The sequence below is a fragment of the Sinohyriopsis cumingii genome, chromosome 9 (assembly GCF_028554795.1).
Source record: "Sinohyriopsis cumingii isolate HCF-2022 chromosome 9, ASM2855479v2, whole genome shotgun sequence".
NCBI lineage: Eukaryota > Metazoa > Mollusca > Bivalvia > Unionida > Unionidae > Sinohyriopsis > Sinohyriopsis cumingii.
In genome coordinates this window covers 11103458-11123690 of record NC_142969.1, presented here as the reverse complement: position 1 = coordinate 11123690, position 20233 = coordinate 11103458, and the positions used below count along the sequence as shown (strand labels likewise).

At 33.5% G+C, this 20233-nt stretch overlaps 1 protein-coding gene across 1 annotated transcript; it reads left to right on the top strand.

Moving 5' to 3' along the window:
• The first annotated feature begins 867 nt into the window (after positions 1-867).
• On the top strand, positions 868-19883 carry LOC149791257 (lambda-crystallin-like). Its single transcript, XM_089969747.1, has 6 exons — positions 868-990; positions 1605-1839; positions 5124-5285; positions 5978-6172; positions 7398-7503; positions 19372-19883. The coding sequence occupies exons 1-6, from the start codon at positions 944-946 to the stop codon at positions 19578-19580; spliced, it is 954 nt and encodes a 317-aa protein (XP_089825873.1). The 5' UTR covers positions 868-943; the 3' UTR covers positions 19581-19883.
• Positions 19884-20233: the final 350 nt, after the last annotated feature.

The following is a 20233-nucleotide window of genomic DNA, read 5'->3' as shown; positions in this document are numbered from 1 at the left end:
TATTTCGCTTTATTTGGTACGTCTCTCTTTGTCTAGTTATTTCGTCAAAATGTTATTAGTATAGGACGACAATATAGCCTCCAGTGGGACTCCCATGTTAAGTGTAAGGAGTTTATAGCCTCTAAAGGGAAGTTATCATTAGGCCGCCATCTTGAAATTAATAGGGATACAATTTTATTGTCAAAAATTTATTTTTAGGTTTCATCGGATGAATATGTCTGGTTATAAATGTATTATTTTAACATGTTAGTTTTATTTTGGCAGGAAATGTATTAGGTAATAGGTTTGATTTTTTTCCTTGTATCTGAAATGAATATTACGTCGTTGGTCCATTATATGTAAATCTATATGGACTCTTATGGAAATGTACTGAATATACTCAGTATAACTCAGATAATACGTGACTCCATTTGTTGTGTTATGATGTGAAATAGTAGAAAGCGGACGTGGAAATGGTTTTAAAAAAATGTTTCACATTGAAGTGACTTCTAGGTCTGACTTTGGTTCTCAGCATATATCTTAAAGTGATAAGAAATCTTTTGCCGAATTTATTGAAGCAAACTCTTATTTTAAACTCTGTTGTACACGGTCTAGATTTACATTTAGCTGTGACCTTGAACTTCAGTCAGGGCACCTAGCTTTAGTATAAAACTTATTGTCGTAAGTAGGGTGGGGCTTGGTGGTCATTTCATTGTAGTAAGTAGGAGGGGGCTTGCTGATATCTAATTAAAAGTACTGCTGCTTCAAAATTTAATTGATTTTCGGATGTATGGGCGGTTGGATGAGGTCAAACGGCTTAACCTTCGAACTAAGTCCTACTTTCCAAGTCAATCGAATAGTAACGAGTGCATCGATATTTGTCACGATCTCACTACGAGAAGAAATGGCACATGTGCCATAATGATTGATAAGACACGCTCCGAATTCATACAGATTGACAAGCATGGCTTCCAAAGCAAACAGGATCGGAAAAATTGCGATCATAGGATGGTAAGATCTGTATATTATGTACCTTTGTTATGATATTTGTTTTGGTGTTATTTCACACTCTAGGGACCGTAGTGTTGGGATATTCCACACTCAGGGAGCGTAGTGTTGGGTATTGAAAAACTCCATGGACCGTAGTAACGGGGTATGTCACACTCCAGAGACTGTAGTGTTGGCGTATTTCGCACTCCACGAACCGTAGTGTTGGGGAGTTTTACACTCCAGGGACCGTAGTGTTGGGGTATTTCACACCCAGGGAACGTAGTGTTGGGGAGTTTCACACTCCAGGGACCGTAGTGTTGGGGATATTTCACACTCAGGGAACGTAGTGTTGGGGTATTTCACACTCCAGGGACGGTAGTGCGAGTTTTACACTCCAGGGACGGTAATGTTGGGACATTTCACACTCCAGGGAACGTAGTATTGGGGTGTTTCACACTTCTGGGACCGTAGGAACGAGGTATTACACACTCCATGGACGTTAGTGTTGCTTCTAATGTAGTTCAATATGTCGGCTTAAAGCAGAATTTACCAACCCGTGACCCAACCTCTGTCATACATGTCTTTAATTGCAACTAATTCAAATGTCCATTTAATTTTCTTACGTTTTTTTACAGTGGTATATTAGGACACAACATGGCGATTTTATTCACCAGTGGAGGATACCAGGTGGCCCTATACGACAAAGATCGCAGTCAGATCCAAAAGGGTTTAGTGGCGATTCAGACGAAGCTGCAACAGTATGAGACTGACGGCTGCCTCAGAGGGAATCTATCCGCTTCAGATCAGTTCCAATTGGTTCAGTCATATGATAATTTGGCAGAATGCGTTCAAGATGCCATATATGTGCAGGTTCATGAAAATATATATTTAGAAACTATTTTCATGCTTAAAGTTGAAACTTTATTTATTAAATTGTAACAACATATACCAGGACGTTTAATCGGCTCAAATGTTGGTATGAGAACTGTGCTCGACGTGTAAGAGATCAGAATCCAGCTTTTGATAGACGACTAGCAAGGGCGGTCCGTCCATGTCAGCGAACTAGGCTGTTGTCTAGGACGCCAAGTTAAATGGGGGCAAAATTTGACGGGGATGGGGTGGGGTGGGGTGGCGCCGATTGCGTGATTCGCCTAGGGAGCCAATTGCTGGCAGCTATTCTAGGGCCGCCCGTAATGAATATGAACTCTTGTAGGTGTCAGAACTTTGGACCCAACCAGAGATGGTGCAAAGTGAAAGCATATCTCCTGCTTCTCCGATCTAGTGGTACAGTGTCGTGTCAGGTAATGAAGTTATCGTGTAATGAGTCACGGCCAAGTGTAATTGGAGTTGAAACAGACAAGGGTTGACAGCTTTAATGTCAGTGCGACCTTAGGTCAATCTAATTGAAAATCCAATTACTTTTAGAATGTTGATAAAGATTGTGATATACGTCAATTCTTCTGTATTAGTCTGATGTAAAGTCAGTCGGTAAAGGGCATATTTAAAAAAACTCCAGTTTCTCTGTAAGTACCAAAGTAGTGTTTAAGAATTGTTTTTGTTTGTTCATTCAGACTCCAACAGCATAGTTTCAGAAGAGATGTATGCCACTCTGAGTGTTAGTGGAATATAAGTAAACGCAGAAATATTATTATAAAAGGAACATATCCATTTTGATTTCTCTTGACACCGGTTTCCACCAACAGCAATATTTCAAGTTCCAAGTCAGGAAAAATTCAAATTTTTTTTACCTTGAGTCTTGCACAATGGGTTCTGTGATCTGCGTGTTTCAGATTTTTTTATGGATTGAATGAAGACTAAGAAGAACAGAGATTAATTCTACTGAGCCTCAGAGAAATTCATTTTTCTTCATAAGTGTTGAATGGCAGCGAGAAAAGGAATACGAAGTACTTTGAGACAAATGATGTTTCTCAAAGAGTTTAAACCATCGATGTCGATGCGAAGGTTAGATGTACATTTGTTACGTCATTGCACAGTCTAACAAAACATTGCGATATTTAAGTTCTTAAAGATGAAATAATTCGAAATATAATTGCTGTTGGATTGGAAATACAAACTTGGTAGAAAAACTCCAACTTGGAAGCGAACGTACACTAGATAAAGAAATCAGTCTAGCTAGACAGAGTGCGGCTTTGAAGGAACAGGAACCTCTACTCTAACCTGACTAACAATGTTATAAAGAAGGCATCACATAACTCTATTCGAATCTACAAAAGAGAACCGGGCCGGTTTGACCACCAGGAGAAAATCTTACCGTTCAAGGAATGGAACAAACGAAGTACACCATAGGACATACTCAAAGGTTTCGGGCATTCATTTTGGGAAGAACAATTCAAGAGGAGCTAAGAATCATCATTCTGTAAGAGGAGGTTCCTATCACAGACCATCCATATAGAAAATGAACCCAAAGTATTGAGTGGATTGGGAATACTGATTGAGAATACAAGATGCGACCTTAACCAGACGCAGTTCTGTTTGCACTCAGTACTCATACGACGGTGCCAGTTCTGGTAATGGATAAATCGACATATGAATTACACAGAATAGAGAAATTAGCCGCAATTCTTGAGTGGATCACCCAGCAGAGTTGTACGCATGTCCTGGTTCCAAAAGATAATGGCAATATTCAGATTTCACCAAACTAGATAAATCGGTACTGCGTTAGAAACATCCAATAGACAAAAGTTTGGTTCATATAGCTGGTGCGAATATTATCAGCAAACTATATTCCCCGAATTTCGCAAATTACCCTTTTACCGTAGGCTCGTGACGCAACCACTTAAATTAGACCCATTAGTCGTTTTAAATGTAACATATTCGCATTTTGTTTTCGTTCTTACTAAATGTTTTCCAGAAATGTATGTTCCAAACTATCTTATATATTCCATATGGATGACATTCTTTTTTCTGGTGGCAATCAGCAAGAGCATGATTAATGGTTGAAAATTGTGTTGGATGCATTTAAATGGCGACAATTTTGTAGAACGTAGTGAAATTCGCAGGGCACATTACTGATTCCTCACGAACTATGGCAGCTTTCCAGAATCCCCTTCCCCCAAAAACGCGCGCAATCATTGGAACCACCCAAAAATGCTTCAACAGTTAGACGATTTCTCAGTTCTTAATGAAACATTGTTGAGAAAATAAAGCCACTCTGATTGGGATCCTGGGTCCTTCTCAAAACAAAGCCCTTTCAATGTATTTGCAGTAAAAACACCGATTGGGACTTGGGCCTTTCGCAGAATAAAGCCATTTTGAGATATAAAGTCGGAGCCTCAAGCTCTATACCGGTATTGCCCGTATAATCCTTCTACCAGACAGTCTTGTCCACTGATGCATTTTCATTGGGTCTGGAGGCAGTATTGTTACAGAAACAACCAAAAGAAACTGTTAGTCTTGTGGCGTATGCTTGAAAGTTGTTGTCTTACACAAAGCAAATGTATTCCCACATCAAGCAAAAACTTCGGCAGTCACTTGAACATGTATTAAATTTAGCATGCATCTGTTTGGTGTTAATTTAGACTTTATTGATAATGTGTTTGTTTGGGATACGCAACAGACGTGCACGGTTCGGTTCAAAAGCATCGTCCCCATGATGTTACGTTATATAATGTTCCGCCTTTAAGTAGTTGATGTTGAACGTTTGTTTAGTTAACATGTTACTATGTAAATTATTAAGCAGTAAAGAATATACCACGTGTTTGTTCGGCTTTACCTCGCCCCCACAGGGATTGACCAAGCATGGCACAGCGTGTTTACACACTCATTACTGCGAGACTGTCTGAAAAAGCTGTCCTGGAATATAATTGATTTTAGTTATTGAAGTGTCAACCCATGTTTATAGCAGATGATTGAACTTGTGCAGAATGGATATTGTCTAAGAGACATATCAGTTATTTAAATTTAGGAATGAGTAAACTTTGCTTTATATATGATTAGATTGGACAATTGGGGCAACAATTGGTGTCGTTTGTTAATTCTAGACTGGGTTACTTACAAATAAATTGAAATTTCATTTGAGTTTCTTGCAACATTCCTTACTAAAAAGTGTCTTGTATTTGAATGTGATCTGTATGGAGGGTTTCAGTTCCTGGTATTACTCAAACGTATTGAAGATCATAGTGCAATCATTGCAGGAATGCGTGACAGAGGACTTGGCACTGAAGAAGTCAGTGTTTACAGAGGCAGACCGATATGTCAACCTGGATGTTGTTATGGCAAGCTCTACCGCCAATATATTCCCCACAGTCTTGGCCGAAAATCTACAACACAAATCAAGAGTGATCGTTGCCCATCCTGTAAGCATGTTTGAAAAGACATACATAATACTGCTATATACTTTAGCAAAATCGGGGTTTTAAGATTACAAAACTTATCGTACAAAGAAAACTTTGCCGAGTTGCTAGGGGCTGTCATTTCATACTGTAGTATTTAACTTACTACGTGAGAAAGTCGTGGAAAACAATGATTTAATTATTATTTTCTTATAGTATGCCATAGTCAAATTGCCATCCGAAAAGCTAATAATGGGACATTAGACATTTTGGTTTTAGATGACAATATAGGTGTTGCCATTTCCAGAAATGTGTGTTAATTGAGATACACGGATGATTTTGATAAATGTAGCTGTACCTGAAACAGAAAAAATAAAGCGTGTGTGTTTGTCGCTTTTATTCATTTTTAAGTAGCTTTAACAATCTGAGTGGTATCTCTACTATGTGCTCATAATCTATCTCGTTATTATTATGTGTTTTTTTTTTTAAAACTCATTAGCAGATTCTATTAAACTTCCAACGAAATTCACTAAACGAATAGTTCACCACAGTTTATCTTATAATTTATGTCTGATTATCCATAAATTTTTATAAAAAGAAACACTCATAACAAATGATTATTAACCACAAATTTAACAGTAAAATTATTCTTAATATATAGTAAGGAATCCCCACAATATTTTACGTCTGCTTCTCTGGAATATTATTCATTGCAGTTGAACCCTCCGTACTTTGTTCCCCTAATCGAGCTTGTCCCCTCCAAATGGACAGATGCCTCAGCAATGGAACGAGCTAAGTCTTTGTTCCAGAACTTAGGCCAGGCACCAATTGTATTGAAGAAAGAGATCCGAGGATTTGTTATTTGTCGAATACAGCATGCTGTAACTGCCGAGTGTTTCAAACTGTTACGGGTAAAACCTATAATTTGGGATTTTCATGTTTGTTTGTTTGCAGTATATTTTCCAAACGCCAGTCCTTGTCAGTACTGTCCGTCAAGTCCCTTATACGTGCTTGTTTATCTCTAATCGTCATCCCTGTCAACACAGTCTATTAACTTCCTATGTGCTTGTTATCTCAAGACACTCGTGTGACTTTTGATACAGGGTTAATGGACAATCAAATACCATTTTACATAGTTTATACCACAGTCAGCTTGTATGGCAAACACTTGAGCTTTGTACGTTGAGGTATCCAGGATCTTTCATGTAATTAGTAGAGCGTTGTAGGAAAATGTTCTTTCACATTTCTTATTTAAAACATACATTGAAGAAATAAGTTGTCAGGTGAGTTAACTTCAGTAGGGAGTACATTTTCCGTACAAATATTAGTTTTACTGATGATGTCATTGAGTCATTGATAAGTCCTTTTACTACAAGGACATTATTAAAGAATAAGAAATGTATGCATTTGAAAATGAGGTCATATTATATGAACCATGTAGTCTGAACAGACAATTATTCTTCTCGGCATCTGCATCATAAGCCTTTCGCAATTTCGCATCTCCCTGTCACCGGTCCTTCGCCTCCGTGTCCATCTGTCTGTAGTTGGAGAGCCTTCCGTTAAGTTAAACTGTTGTCCTTCTTGGCTTGGTCCCTTCCCCCACTTTCCCATTCACCAGTCTCTCTTAATATTCCAGTTTCTTATGTGTTTGTTTTTATTAGCCCCCCCCCCCCTCCGCCTTCTGTATGCTTACCAATCAGTTTTACGTCTGTCCATTCTTATTTATCATAGAAAGAGATGGAAGAATTATTTTACACTCAGTGAAGAATACGACTTACTCTTGCTACAGAGCAGGTCATTATGCATATACGTTTTCAGTCAAAGTATTACTTTACTAATTGACTATCACTTGATGATTGTATATATGCTTCCACACAATTTCCGCCACCTTTTGATCCATCTTTCCGCCTGCATATTAGTTTCTTGTTTTGCGTTTGATCTGTGTGGCGGCCTGGCTGTTGGTTAATTTTCCTCTTGACAATACCGAGCTGCTTCCGGATTGACGATGAGAAAAATTCCAACTGTTCAAAAGTATTGAATTGGACAAAAAGTATGTACAAAAGAGGATTTTTTTTTAGTTTTCAGGAATGGTTGCAACATAAGACATAAATTCACTCTTTAATTAACGTTTTACAGGATGACGTAATCGAAGCAGATGACTTGGATCAAGTAATGCCACAGGGACTGGGTATGCGCTATGCGTTCATCGGCCAGTTGGAAACAAATCATCTTAATGCAAATGGTAGGAACATTCTCATTACTAATTACGCTTGTTTTGATATAATATATGTGCAGCTATACAGTTTGCCGAATTTCGTTTCAGTGAAAAATTTATAAAACGAGTGGTATATCAAAGATAAGCGTAGTTATTATATATACATTTTGTTAATATCACATACAAATACATATGCTTTCATTTACAACGCAGTTAAGATTGACTATACAAGCAAGTGAGTATTGACGGAACGAATGAACTCTAACCATCCCTGCCCAGCGTGTCAGCTAAAAAATGTAGTTCTTTACCTTTTGCGGCAATCGCAGTCTTCTTAGTGATTTGAAAAGCTGCTTTTTCTCCTCATTTTTTTTTTTTTTGAACTTCTATTTTCATTCCTTTAAATTAAATAATGTATGACACTTATGATTTAAGCATGAAATATGCTTCTAATGAAGAAAGCAGAGCACTACAAACACAACATGTTTTGCTACTTCAACACTGAATAGACAGCCATTCACTTACCGGCGAGCATATTAAAACGAGTGGAAAATATGAACTAAGCGAAATGACGAAGCAACAAGAGGTAATTCAAACAATGCAACTTTGTATCACTGGTACTATGAACACTGTGTTAAAATCCCATGGAACATGTACATCTAACTGTTACGACGACCCAGGTACTTAAATTAGGTTACTTTGTAGGTCCTGTTTTCTTTTTCCCTCTCACTCCACAGACCACATACTTTCCCGTTTTTATTTTGTCCCAAATGCATCAGAGAGAGAGAGAGAGAGAGAGAGAGAGAGAGAGAGAGAGAGAGATTAATTCATTTAGAAAATGGGGATTATTAATATTTGTCCTTGCTAGTTTCTTACATCGCTATTGATTAATCAGTGGACGTTCATCACTGGTTTCGATAGTATAGAAGGGATAGCTTTTATTGAATTACAACCTACTGTTGAAACAATATTTATATATGCGTACTGATGCGCTGTGGGGGATCACAGATTGATAACAGTTTTGGTATATCAAATTGCTTTTGTATGTATGTATGGATGGATGGATGGATGGATGGATGGATGTATGCATGCAATGTAGTGGAAAAGCTATCCTTGGATCCTACAAGAGACTGCTTGATAGGTTTACATGAAGTTTGATATAAGATAAGTAATATTATCATAAACATTAGCAAAAATTGTGTTCGTACTCTACGGAGATTCAAACCCGGGTCTGTAGTTCATGGTACACTCTGCCTTAATTGCATTCACCAAACCTATTAACCCCACGACCATGCACACATCACCAAAAAATGACGCCACAAAGACTCTGGTATTAGGCATTCATGAGGTACAAACACACACGCATATTAACGGCGTACTTAGTGAGATTTATTTACTGGGTTGACGTCTACAAGTGACCTTTGGATCTCTGCTGTCTTTGCTCTACCACTGTCCTAATATCAGTTTCATTAAAAAAAAAAAGGGTGTAAGAAAGTAAATACTTGACGAGAGCAAATAAAAGCATGAGTTGCTTTCTTCAATGATTTGTCTCTAAACGTTACTAAAAAAAATAGCTAAAATGTCACTTGTCTGGATTAGAAAGGAAAGAATTTTAATTCAGTGATTTCAGCCATTGTAAATATCAATGAAAATTATCGAAGATATGTAACAAACTGCTCAGAGTGACAAGTCATTGTGTCAGGTGGAGATATGCTGATGAGTTTAAGATGCGGCACGTGTACAGATCTTTCAAAGGCTGATGGAAATATATTTTTTATTTTAAATACCGAGAGCAAAAATAATAAGTGTGAATGTGGGGAAACAATAAAACTCAATTCAATTATATGAACTCGTATAAAAGCAACAAATTTACAACAACAACCCCCCAAGTCATTCACACAAATGAATGTCTCAAGTCGCTTCGTAAATTTAAAGCAACGAGCTCTAATGTCTAAAAGATGCAAGTGGGTGTGCCTTCATTTCTATGGGAAAGTTAAACAAGCATTCATTTCTATGGCAAAGTTAAACATGCATTCATTTCTATGGGAAACAAGTGAAATATGCATTAATTTCTATGGAAAAAGCAAAATATCTGTGGAGGAGTTAAATATAAATATAAAAGTTAAATACTAATTCATTCCTATGAAAAAGTTAAATGCTAATTCATTCCTATGGAAAAAGTTAAATGCTAATTCATTCCTATGGAAAAATTTAAACGCTAATTCATTCCTATGGAAAAAGTTAAATGCTAATTCATTTCTATGAAAAAAGTTAAATGCTAATTCATTTCTATGGAAAAAGTTAAATGCTAATTCATTCCTATGAAAAAAGTTAAATGCTAATTCATTCCTATGAAAAAAGTTAAATGCTAATTCATTCCTATGAAAAAGTTAAATGCTAATTCATTCCTATGGAAAAAGTTAAATAAAAGTTAAATGCTAATTCATTCCTATGGAAAAAGATAAATGCTAATTCATTCTTATGGAAATATGGAAAAAGTTAAATGCTAGTTCATTCCTATGGAAAAAGTTAAATGCTAATTCATTCCTATAGAAAAGGTTAAATGCTAATTCATTCCTATGGAAAAAGTTAAATACTAATTCATTCCTATGGAAAAAGTTAAATGCTAATTCATTCATATGGAAAAAGTTAAATGCTAATTCATTCCTATGAAAAAGTTAAATGCTAATTCATTCCTATGAAAAAAGTTAAATGCTAATTCATTCATATGGAAAAAGTTAAATGCTAATTCATTCCTATGAAAAAGTTAAATGCTAATTCATTCCTATGGAAAAAGTTAAATGCTAATTCATTCCTATGGAAAAAGTTAAATGCTAATTCATTCCTATGGAAAAAGTTAAATGCTAATTCATTCCTATGAAAAAGTTAAATGCTAATTCATTCCTATGGAAAAAGTAAAATGCTAATTCATTCCTATGGAAAAAGTTAAATGCTAATTCATTCCTATGAAAAAAGTTAAATGCTAATTCATTCCTATGGAAAAAAGTTAAATGCTAATTCATTCCTATGGAAAAAGTTAAATGCTAATTCATTCCTATGGAAAAAGTTAAATGCTAATTCATTCATATGGAAAAAGTTAAATGCTAATTCATTCCTATGAAAAAGTTAAATGCTAATTCATTCCTATGGAAAAAGTTAAATGCTAATTCATTCCTATGAAAAAGTTAAATGCTAATTCATTCCTATGAAAAAGTTAAATGCTAATTCATTCCTATGGAAAAAGTTAAATGCTAATTCATTCCTATGAAAAAGTTAAATGCTAATTCATTCCTATGAAAAAGTTAAATGCTAATTCATTCCTCTGAAAAAGTTAAATGCTAATTCATTCATATGGAAAAAGTTAAATGCTAATTCATTCCTATGAAAAAGTTAAATGCTAATTCATTCCTATGGAAAAAGTTAAATGCTAATTCATTTCTATGAAAAAGTTAAATGCTAATTCATTTCTATGGAAAAAGTTAAATGCTAATTCATTCCTATGAAAAAGGTTAAATGCTAATTCATTCATATGGAAAAAGTTAAATGCTAATTCATTCTTATGGAAAAAGTTAAATGCTAATTCATTCCTATGAAAAAGTTAAATGCTGATTCATTCCTATGAAAAAGTTAAATGCTAATTCATTCCTATGAAAAAGTTAAATGCTAATTCATTCATATGGAAAAAGTTAAATGCTAGTTCATTCCTATGGAAAAAGTTAAATGCTGATTCATTCCTATGAAAAAGTTAAATGCTAATTCATTCCTATGAAAAAGTTAAATGCTAATTCATTCATATGGAAAAAGTTAAATGCTAATTCATTCCTATGAAAAAGTTAAATGCTAATTCATTCCTATGAAAAAGTTAAATGCTAATTCATTCCTATGAAAAAGTTAAATGCTAATTCATTTCTATGAAAAAGTTAAATGCTAATTCATTTCTATGGAAAAAGTTAAATGCTAATTCATTCCTATGAAAAAGGTTAAATGCTAATTCATTCATATGGAAAAAGTTAAATGCTAATTCATTCCTATGGAAAAAGTTAAATAAAAGTTAAATGCTAATTCATTCCTATGGAAAAAGTTAAATGCTAATTCATTCATATGGAAAAAGTTAAATGCTAATTCATTCCTATAGAAAAGGTTAAATGCTAATTCATTCCTATAGAAAAGGTTTAATGCTAATTTATTCCTATGGAAAAAGTTAAGTGCTAATTCATTTCTATGAAAAAAGTTAAATGCTAATTCATTCCTATGAAAAAGTTAAATGCTAATTCATTCATATGGAAAAAGTTAAATGCTAATTCATTCCTATAGAAAAGGTTAAATGCTAATTCATTCCTATAGAAAAGGTTAAATGCTAATTCATTCATATGTAAAAAGTTAAATGCTAATTCATTCCTATGAAAAAAGTTAAATGCTAATTCATTCATATGGAAAAAGTTAAATGCTAATTCATTCCTATGAAAAAAGTTAAATGCTAATTCATTTCTATGAAAAAGTTAAATGCTAATTCATTCATATGGAAAAAGTTAAATGCTAATTCATTCCTATGAAAAAAGTTAAATGCTAATTCATTCCTATGAAAAAGTTAAATGCTAATTCATTCCTATGGAAAAAGTTAAGTGCTAATTCATTCCTATGGAAAAATTAAATGCTAATTCATTTCTATGAAAAAAACTAAATGCTAATTCATTCCTATGAAAAAGTTAAATGCTAATTCATTCCTATAGAAAAGGTTAAATGCTAATTCATTCCTATGAAAAAGTTAAATGCTAATTCATTCCTATGAAAAAGTTAAATGCTAATTCATTCATATGGAAAAAGTTAAATGCTAATTCATTCCTATGAAAAAGTTAAATGCTAATTCATTCATATGGAAAAAGTTAAATGCTAATTCATTCCTATAGAAAAGGTTAAATGCTAATTCATTCCTATGAAAAAAGTTAAATGCTAATTCATTCCTATGAAAAAGTTAAATGCTAATTCATTCATATGGAAAAAGTTAAATGCTAATTCATTCATATGGAAAAAGTTAAATACTAATTCATTCCTATGAAAGAAGTTAAATGCTAATTCATTCCTATGAAAAAGTTAAATGCTAATTCATTCATATGGAAAAAGTTAAATGCTAATTCATTCCTATGGAAAAAGTTAAATGCTAATTCATTTCTATGAAAAAAGTTAAATGCTAATTCATTCCTATGAAAAAGTTAAATGCTAATTCATTCATATGGAAAAAGTTAAATGCTAATTCATTCCTATGAAAAAAGTTAAATGCTAATTCATTCCTGTGAAAAAGTTAAATGCTAATTCATTCCTATGGAAAAAGTTAAATGCTAGTTCATTCCTATGGAAAAAGTTAAATGCTAATTCATTCCTATGAAAAAGTTAAATGCTAATTCATTCCTATGAAAAAGTTAAATGCTAATTCATTCCTATAGAAAAAGTTAAATGCTAATTCATTCATATGGAAAAAGTTAAGTGCTAATTCATTTCTATGAAAAAAGTTAAATGCTAATTCATTCCTATGAAAAAGTTAAATGCTAATTCATTCCTATGGAAAAAGTTAAGTGCTAATTCATTTCTATGAAAAAAGTTAAATGCTAATTCATTCCTATGAAAAAGTTAAATGCTAATTCATTCCTATGGAAAAAGTTAAATGCTAATTCATTCCTATGAAAAAAGTTAAATGCTAATTCATTCCTATGAAAAAGTTAAATGCTAATTCATTCCTATGAAAAAGTTAAATGCTAATTCATTCCTATGGAAAAAGTTAAATGCTAATTCATTCCTATGGAAAAAGTTAAATGCTAATTCATTCCTATGGAAAAAGTTAAGTGCTAATTCATTCCTATGGAAAAAGTTAAATGCTAATTCATTCCTATGGAAAAAGTTAAATGCTAATTCATTCCTATGGAAAAAGTTAAATGCTAATTCATTTCTATGAAAAAAGTTAAATGCTAATTCATTCCTATGAAAAAGTTAAATGCTAATTCATTCATATGGAAAAAGTTAAATGCTAATTCATTCCTATGAAAAAGTTAAATGCTAATTCATTCCTATGGAAAAAGTTAAGTGCTAATTCATTCATATGGAAAAAGTTAAATGCTAATTCATTTCTATGAAAAAGTTAAATGCTAATTCATTTCTATGGAAAAAGTTAAATAAAAGTTAAATGCTAATTCATTTCTATGGAAAAAGTTAAATGCTAATTCATTCCTATAGAAAAGGTTAAATGCTATTTCATTCCTATGGAAAAAGTTAAGTGCTAATTCATTTCTATGGAAAAAAGTTAAATGCTAATTCATTCCTATGAAAAAGTTAAATGCTAATTCATTCCTATGGAAAAAGTTAAATGCTAATTCATTCCTATGGAAAAAGTTAAATGCTAATTCATTTCTATGGAAAAAGTTAAATGCTAATTCATTCCTATGGAAAAAGTTAAATGCTAATTCATTTCTATGAAAAAAGTTAAATGCTAATTCATTCCTATGAAAAAGTTAAATGCTAATTCATTCATATGGAAAAAGTTAAATGCTAATTCATTCCTATGAAAAAGTTAAATGCTAATTCATTCCTATGGAAAAAGTTAAATAAAAGTTAAATGCTAATTCATTCATATGGAAAAAGTTAAATGCTAATTCATTCCTATAGAAAAGGTTAAATGTTAATTCATTCCTATGGAAAAAGTTAAGTGCTAATTCATTCCTATGGAAAAAGTTAAATACCAATTCATTCCTATGAAAAAAGTTAAATGCTAATTCATTCCTATAGAAAAGGTTAAATGCTAATTCATTCCTATGGAAAAAGTTAAATGCTAATTCATTCCTATAGAAAATGTTAAATGCTAATTCATTCCTATGGAAAAAGTTAAATAAAAGTTAAATGCTAATTCTTTCATATGGAAAAAGTTAAATGCTAATTCATTCCTATAGAAAAGGTTAAATGCTAATTCATTCCTATGGAAAAAGTTAAGTGCTAATTCATTCCTATGGAAAAAGTTAAATACCAATTCATTCCTATGGAAAAAGTTAAATGCTAATTCATTCCTATAGAAAATGTTAAATGCTAATTCATTCATATGGAAAAAGTTAAATGCTAATTCATTTCTATGGAGAAAGTTAAATGCTAATTCATTCCTATGGAAAAAGTTAAATGCTAATTCATTTCTATGAAAAAAGTTGAATGCTAATTCATTCCTATGAAAAAGTTAAATGCTAATTCATTCATATGGAAAAAGTTAAATGCTAATTCATTCCTATGAAAAAGTTAAATGCTAATTCATTCCTATGGAAAAAGTTAAGTGCTAATTCATTCATATGGAAAAAGTTAAATGCTAATTCATTCCTATAGAAAAGGTTAAATGCTAATTCATTCCTATGGAAAAAGTTAAGTGCTAATTCATTCCTATGGAAAAAGTTAAATGCTAATTCATTTCTATGGAAAAAGTTAAATGCTAATTCTTTCCTATGAAAAAGTTAAATGCTAATTCATTCCTATGAAAAAGTTAAATGCTAATTCATTTCTATGAAAAAAGTTAAATGCTAATTCATTTCTATGGAAAAAGTTAAATGCTAATTCATTCCTATGGAAAAAGTTAAATGCTAATTCATTTCTATGGAAAAAGTTAAATACCAATTCATTCCTATGGAAAACGTTAAATGCTAATTCATTCCTATGGAAAAAGTTAAATGCTAATTCATTTCTATGAAAAAAGTTAAATGCTAATTCATTCCTATGAAAAAGTTAAATGCTAATTCATTCATATGGAAAAAGTTAAATGCTAATTCATTCCTATGAAAAAGTTAAATGCTAATTCATTCCTATGGAAAAAGTTAAGTGCTAATTCATTCATATGGAAAAAGTTAAATGCTAATTCATTCCTATGGAAAAAGTTAAATGCTAATTCATTCCTGTGAAAAAGTTAAATGCTAATTCATTCCTATGAAAAAGTTAAATGCTAATTCATTTCTATGGAAAAAGTTAAATGCTAATTCGTTTCTATGAAAAAGTCAAATATGCGTTCATTTTTTTTTTTTTGGGGGGGGGGAATGTTAAACATGCTTAGATGGCATTAATTTCTTTGGAAAAATTAAATATGCATTCAATTCTTTGGTTAAAGATAAATATTCATTCATTCCTTTGAAAGAAGTTAAATCTGAATTCACTTATATGAAAAAGTGAAATTTGCATTCATTTGTGTGGGAAAAGATAAAAGTGTATTTGATTGTACAAATATTTTTTTGTTTGTTTTGGAAATCAGTGTGTGTTGATCCATGGAAATGTCTCGTCATCTTTGTTCATTTATGTAACATGTTATCCGTAGCCTTTCTTCAACCAATGCAAAAGACAACATATTTTTCAAATATATCGATTTGTGCAATCTATCATTGTTCTCATCTGACACAACGATATATAAGTACTCACAAATCAATAGCAGAAATCATTGTTATTTGTTGTAATCTTTTGTTGTTTTTCTTCATTCTGTTTACTTAACGCCATTTTTTCAGTACACGATAGCCTATGGAAGCTGGCCAGTACAAGTGGTGAAGAACCTGGGAAAACTCCGGGAAGGACCATGACCAATGGGAAGCTATTTGCAAGCGTTCTCACATATCCACATAGGCTTAGCAGGAGACTCGAACCCACGCGGACAGAGGTGATATGGCAGGGATCGGTAAAGGCGATCACTTTAGACCACTTAGCCACCCTGTGCGTCTTTTGTCTTCTTTATTTCTGAAGACTTTTAATTTTGAAATTTTTCTCATCATAAAATCAAGCATAGAACAATTGTGGAGCAGTCCTAACAGCAACAGGAGATGACCAAAGGCCACCTGTGGACCTCAACGACTCAGCGAAGTAGACTAAACGTTATCCAGTGCAAATCACAATGGCGTGTCATCTACAGAAAAATAATTAGTTCAGAATCAATTTGATTATGATGTTATCGTTTCCAAATATCTACTTTAGAACAAATAGGTCAAAACCGATTCGATTTGGTTTAGTTGCTAGCATGAAAGGGCGGATATCAAAAGGAGTAGGGTTTGAATCCTACCAACGGATCAGCTTGGGTTGGTTACTGCAATGTCTCCTGCGATAAGGTACTTTACTCCAATTGCTTCAGCAGTCAACAATCTACTTGTATTGCTGTGCAGTAAAATAAGATACCAAACCAAACCAACCGATACATTTTTGGTCATGTTGAAGGAATGTGTACAAAGCACGATTATGTTAAAGCAGATCGTAGAAAGCACGATAATAATAAAACAATATGTCCAAAGCATGGTCATAACAAACCAATGCGGGCTAATCATAATCATGATAAAGCAATGCGGGCCAATCATGGTCATGATAAGGCAATTGGGGCTAATCATGGTCATGATAGAGCAATGCGTCGAAAACTCGGTCATGCTATTATACGTCCAAAGCATGGTCATGTTAAAGCAACGCGGGCTAATCATGGTCATGATAGAGAAGTGCGTCCACAAACTCGGTCATGCTAAAACAATACACCCAAAGCATGGTCATGATAAAGCAATGCGGGCTAATCATTTTCATGATAAAGCAACGCATTCTAATCATGGTCATGATAGAGAAATGCGTCCACAACTCAGTCATGCTAAAACAATACGCCCAAAGCATGGTCATGCTAAAACAATACGTCCAAAGCATCGTAATGATAAAGCAATTCGGGCTAATCATGGTCATGATAAAGCAATGCAGGCTAATCATGGTAATGATAAACCAATGCGTCCAAAACTCGGTCATGCTAAAACAAAACGTGGAAAGCACGATCATGCTAAAGCAATGCTTACAAGTCACAATCATGCTAAAGTAAATCGTGCAAAGCACCGTCATGTTAATGCAAACGGTTGAAAGCACGGTAAGGCTAAAGCAATGCGGGCAAAGTATGGTCATGATAAAGCAAATGATGGAAAACACGATCATGCTAAAGGAATGCGTGCAAAACACGGTGATGCTAAATCAAATTATGGTAACCACGGTCATGCTAAAGGAATGCGCGCAAGGCACGGTAAGGTTAAAGCAATGCGTACAAAGTATGATCATGATAAAGCAAACGAAGGAAAGCACGGTAAAGCTAAAGGAATGCGTGCAAAGCACGGTGATGCTAAGGCAAATTATGGTAACCACGGTTATGATGTTACATATCACAAAGTGTTCGTATACCGTCTATGCACATCCGACAATGAAAGCAATGCGTGCAAAACATGAACAGTTTTTATTATATGCTCATTTTTCCCCCCGTTAACTTTACATTGTCAGAATCGTTCAATATTACCCGATACTGAACTCGCGCGACAATACACATATAGCATTCACGTGCATAAAGGAACTACTTTCTATTGTAAACAGACAATGGACGCAGATGCCAGCACTTTTGATTTTGTACACAAATCATGTACACTCGCGTAAGAGGCTCTTTACGCTGTGGTTGTTTAAATTTGTTTCTGAATGAACTAAAACAGATGTTTCGTGGACTGCCACATACCAGCTGCTTTGGCACATTCCACGTTGATACAATGTTACGGATTTAGGCTAGCTACATTATATAACAGATGCAAGATAATGTCCTTACAAATAACATACAAGTGACAAGTCATATACTCTCTTCTTTACCTGGTGATAAGAATGGCAAAATAAAATATACTTACAGTTTTACATCCTGAATTTCCTCAGAATGTATTTTCTTCATTCTGCAAATCCGAATTACATGAGCCATGTCATAGGTTTTCAATATGGATTACACATTTCAAAATTGTGCTGTAATTTCGATGATAAGTGCAATTGCATCCTCCTTACTGCACTCAAAATGAAACAAGCATTAAATCCCATCGGGTCTTTTTGATAATTACAATTGAAAGACTTCATATTTTTCCCACATTATGATTTCAAATATTCAATGACAGAAACAGAAACACAATTGCAGATGTCAACACGCTTCTCCCTAGCTTATTAAATCTCATGTATTTCATGTGGAATCGTCACATACAAATCCAGTCAATAATCACGAAATTTCCTAGAATCGAGAAAAATACCAAAATCTATTCTTTCCAGATCAAATGGAAAAGTTGTTGCAATGCACATTCATTCACAATATGACTCCCAATTTCAATTTCAACTAGACACGCCATTTTCTTTCGAAAGTTATGTCGAGCGCGCGACTAAGTTCAAATTTATCTGGGCGGAGTTATGTGCTCAGTAATAATGTTGATTTGTGTAATGATGAATATGCGCTTGTGTATTTAGTTTGGAATGCGGCATACATTCATTTACGTTGTTTCTTGTAGTGTATTGTGTTTATATAATTAAACTTTAGGTAGAATTAAAAAAATTTTAGCATATAATAAAAAGGTTACTGCCTTTGAATGGGAAAATATGAACTCGTTTTGTCGGAAGGATATACTTCACTCCCAAGGTCGTTCCGTATTCCATCCCAAAACTCATTCATATTTTCCCATACAAATGCAGTAACCTATAACTACAAAGCACGGTACATAAAACGCACATCAATTAAACATTCAAGAACGTTACTCACTTTTGAAATATAAACCGAACTAAGATTTTGGTAGATATCTCGTTCATTGCCAAAAAGTATCAACAGCTGGATTCTTGATCAATCCGATAACAAACCTGGATTGGAACCCGTTGTGATCCAGAAAAACCAGTATTGTAAAACTTCAGTCACAAAACCACATTATTCATTACCCACTTCTTGCTTGATGTTAGTCAAACAGGTGTTCAATAAATTCTTGTTCATATAAATGTGTAAATCATATCTACTCGCCATAAAACATTATTTTGTAACGTTTCTTAATCAAGAATTGTGCGAACTTGCACACACTCATTGTTTTATTTGTTTATTTGTTTTCTTCACAGGTATCAAAGACTTTTGTGAACGGTATTCAGAAGACATATACACCCTGCAAGAGAGCTTTGGACCTCCGATAGCTCTTGAAGGAGAACTGATTGATAAAGTTCAGCAGCAGATGGAGAAAACAATCCCGCTTGATAAACTCGAGGAAAGAAGGAAATGGCGGGACGAACGATTATCGGCATTGGCAAAGCTTAAAAAGCAACTCGAATGATGAAATAAATTACGCAATGGATTTGGGAGGACATGGTTTATAAATATTCTCTAATACATGGATATGCATGGCAATGATTCCATTAAAACTGCATTTCCTGGGAACGATTTTACAATTTTACAAGATAAAACCATTTGTTTCAAAGAGAAAATCGTTTGAATGTAAAGTAATGATTAAAATATTGTTAGAAATAAGCATGAAAGGCCTCTTACGGATATCTTGCCATTGTCTTAATAAAGCCATAAATAAAAAATAAAAATAAAAATTGACAAATTAAAAAAGAAATATAGATATTAACTTTAATTTGCATTGTTTGTGAATGCATGCTTCACAAAAGTTCGTTAACATGCTTTGTCTCATCATTATTGGAGATAAACTCACTCATCCTACGTCCATGTATCTCATTTACATATTTTGCTGTACATGCATACATACATGCATAGATACATACATAGTCGCTCCGGGTGACCTTGTGGTCTAAGGAGCTAGCCTTGACAGATCACTGATATCTCAGCTCTTGGCGAGAGCTTGCCATATACACTGTATAGCCTATAGACCGCTGAAACGTGTCGTTTTACCCACAAAAGCAAACACACACACACACACACACACACATTATATATATATATATATATATATATATATATATATAT

Coding starts and splice junctions, on each gene's coding strand:
- LOC149791257 (XM_089969747.1), top strand. CDS start 944: ATGGCTTCCAAAGCAAACAGGATCGGAAAAATTGCGATCATAGGATG. Junction 6,173..7,397: donor AGTGTTTCAAACTGTTACGG/GTAAAACCTATA, acceptor AACGTTTTACAG/GATGACGTAATCGAAGCAGA. Junction 7,504..19,371: donor AAATCATCTTAATGCAAATG/GTAGGAACATTC, acceptor TTTTCTTCACAG/GTATCAAAGACTTTTGTGAA.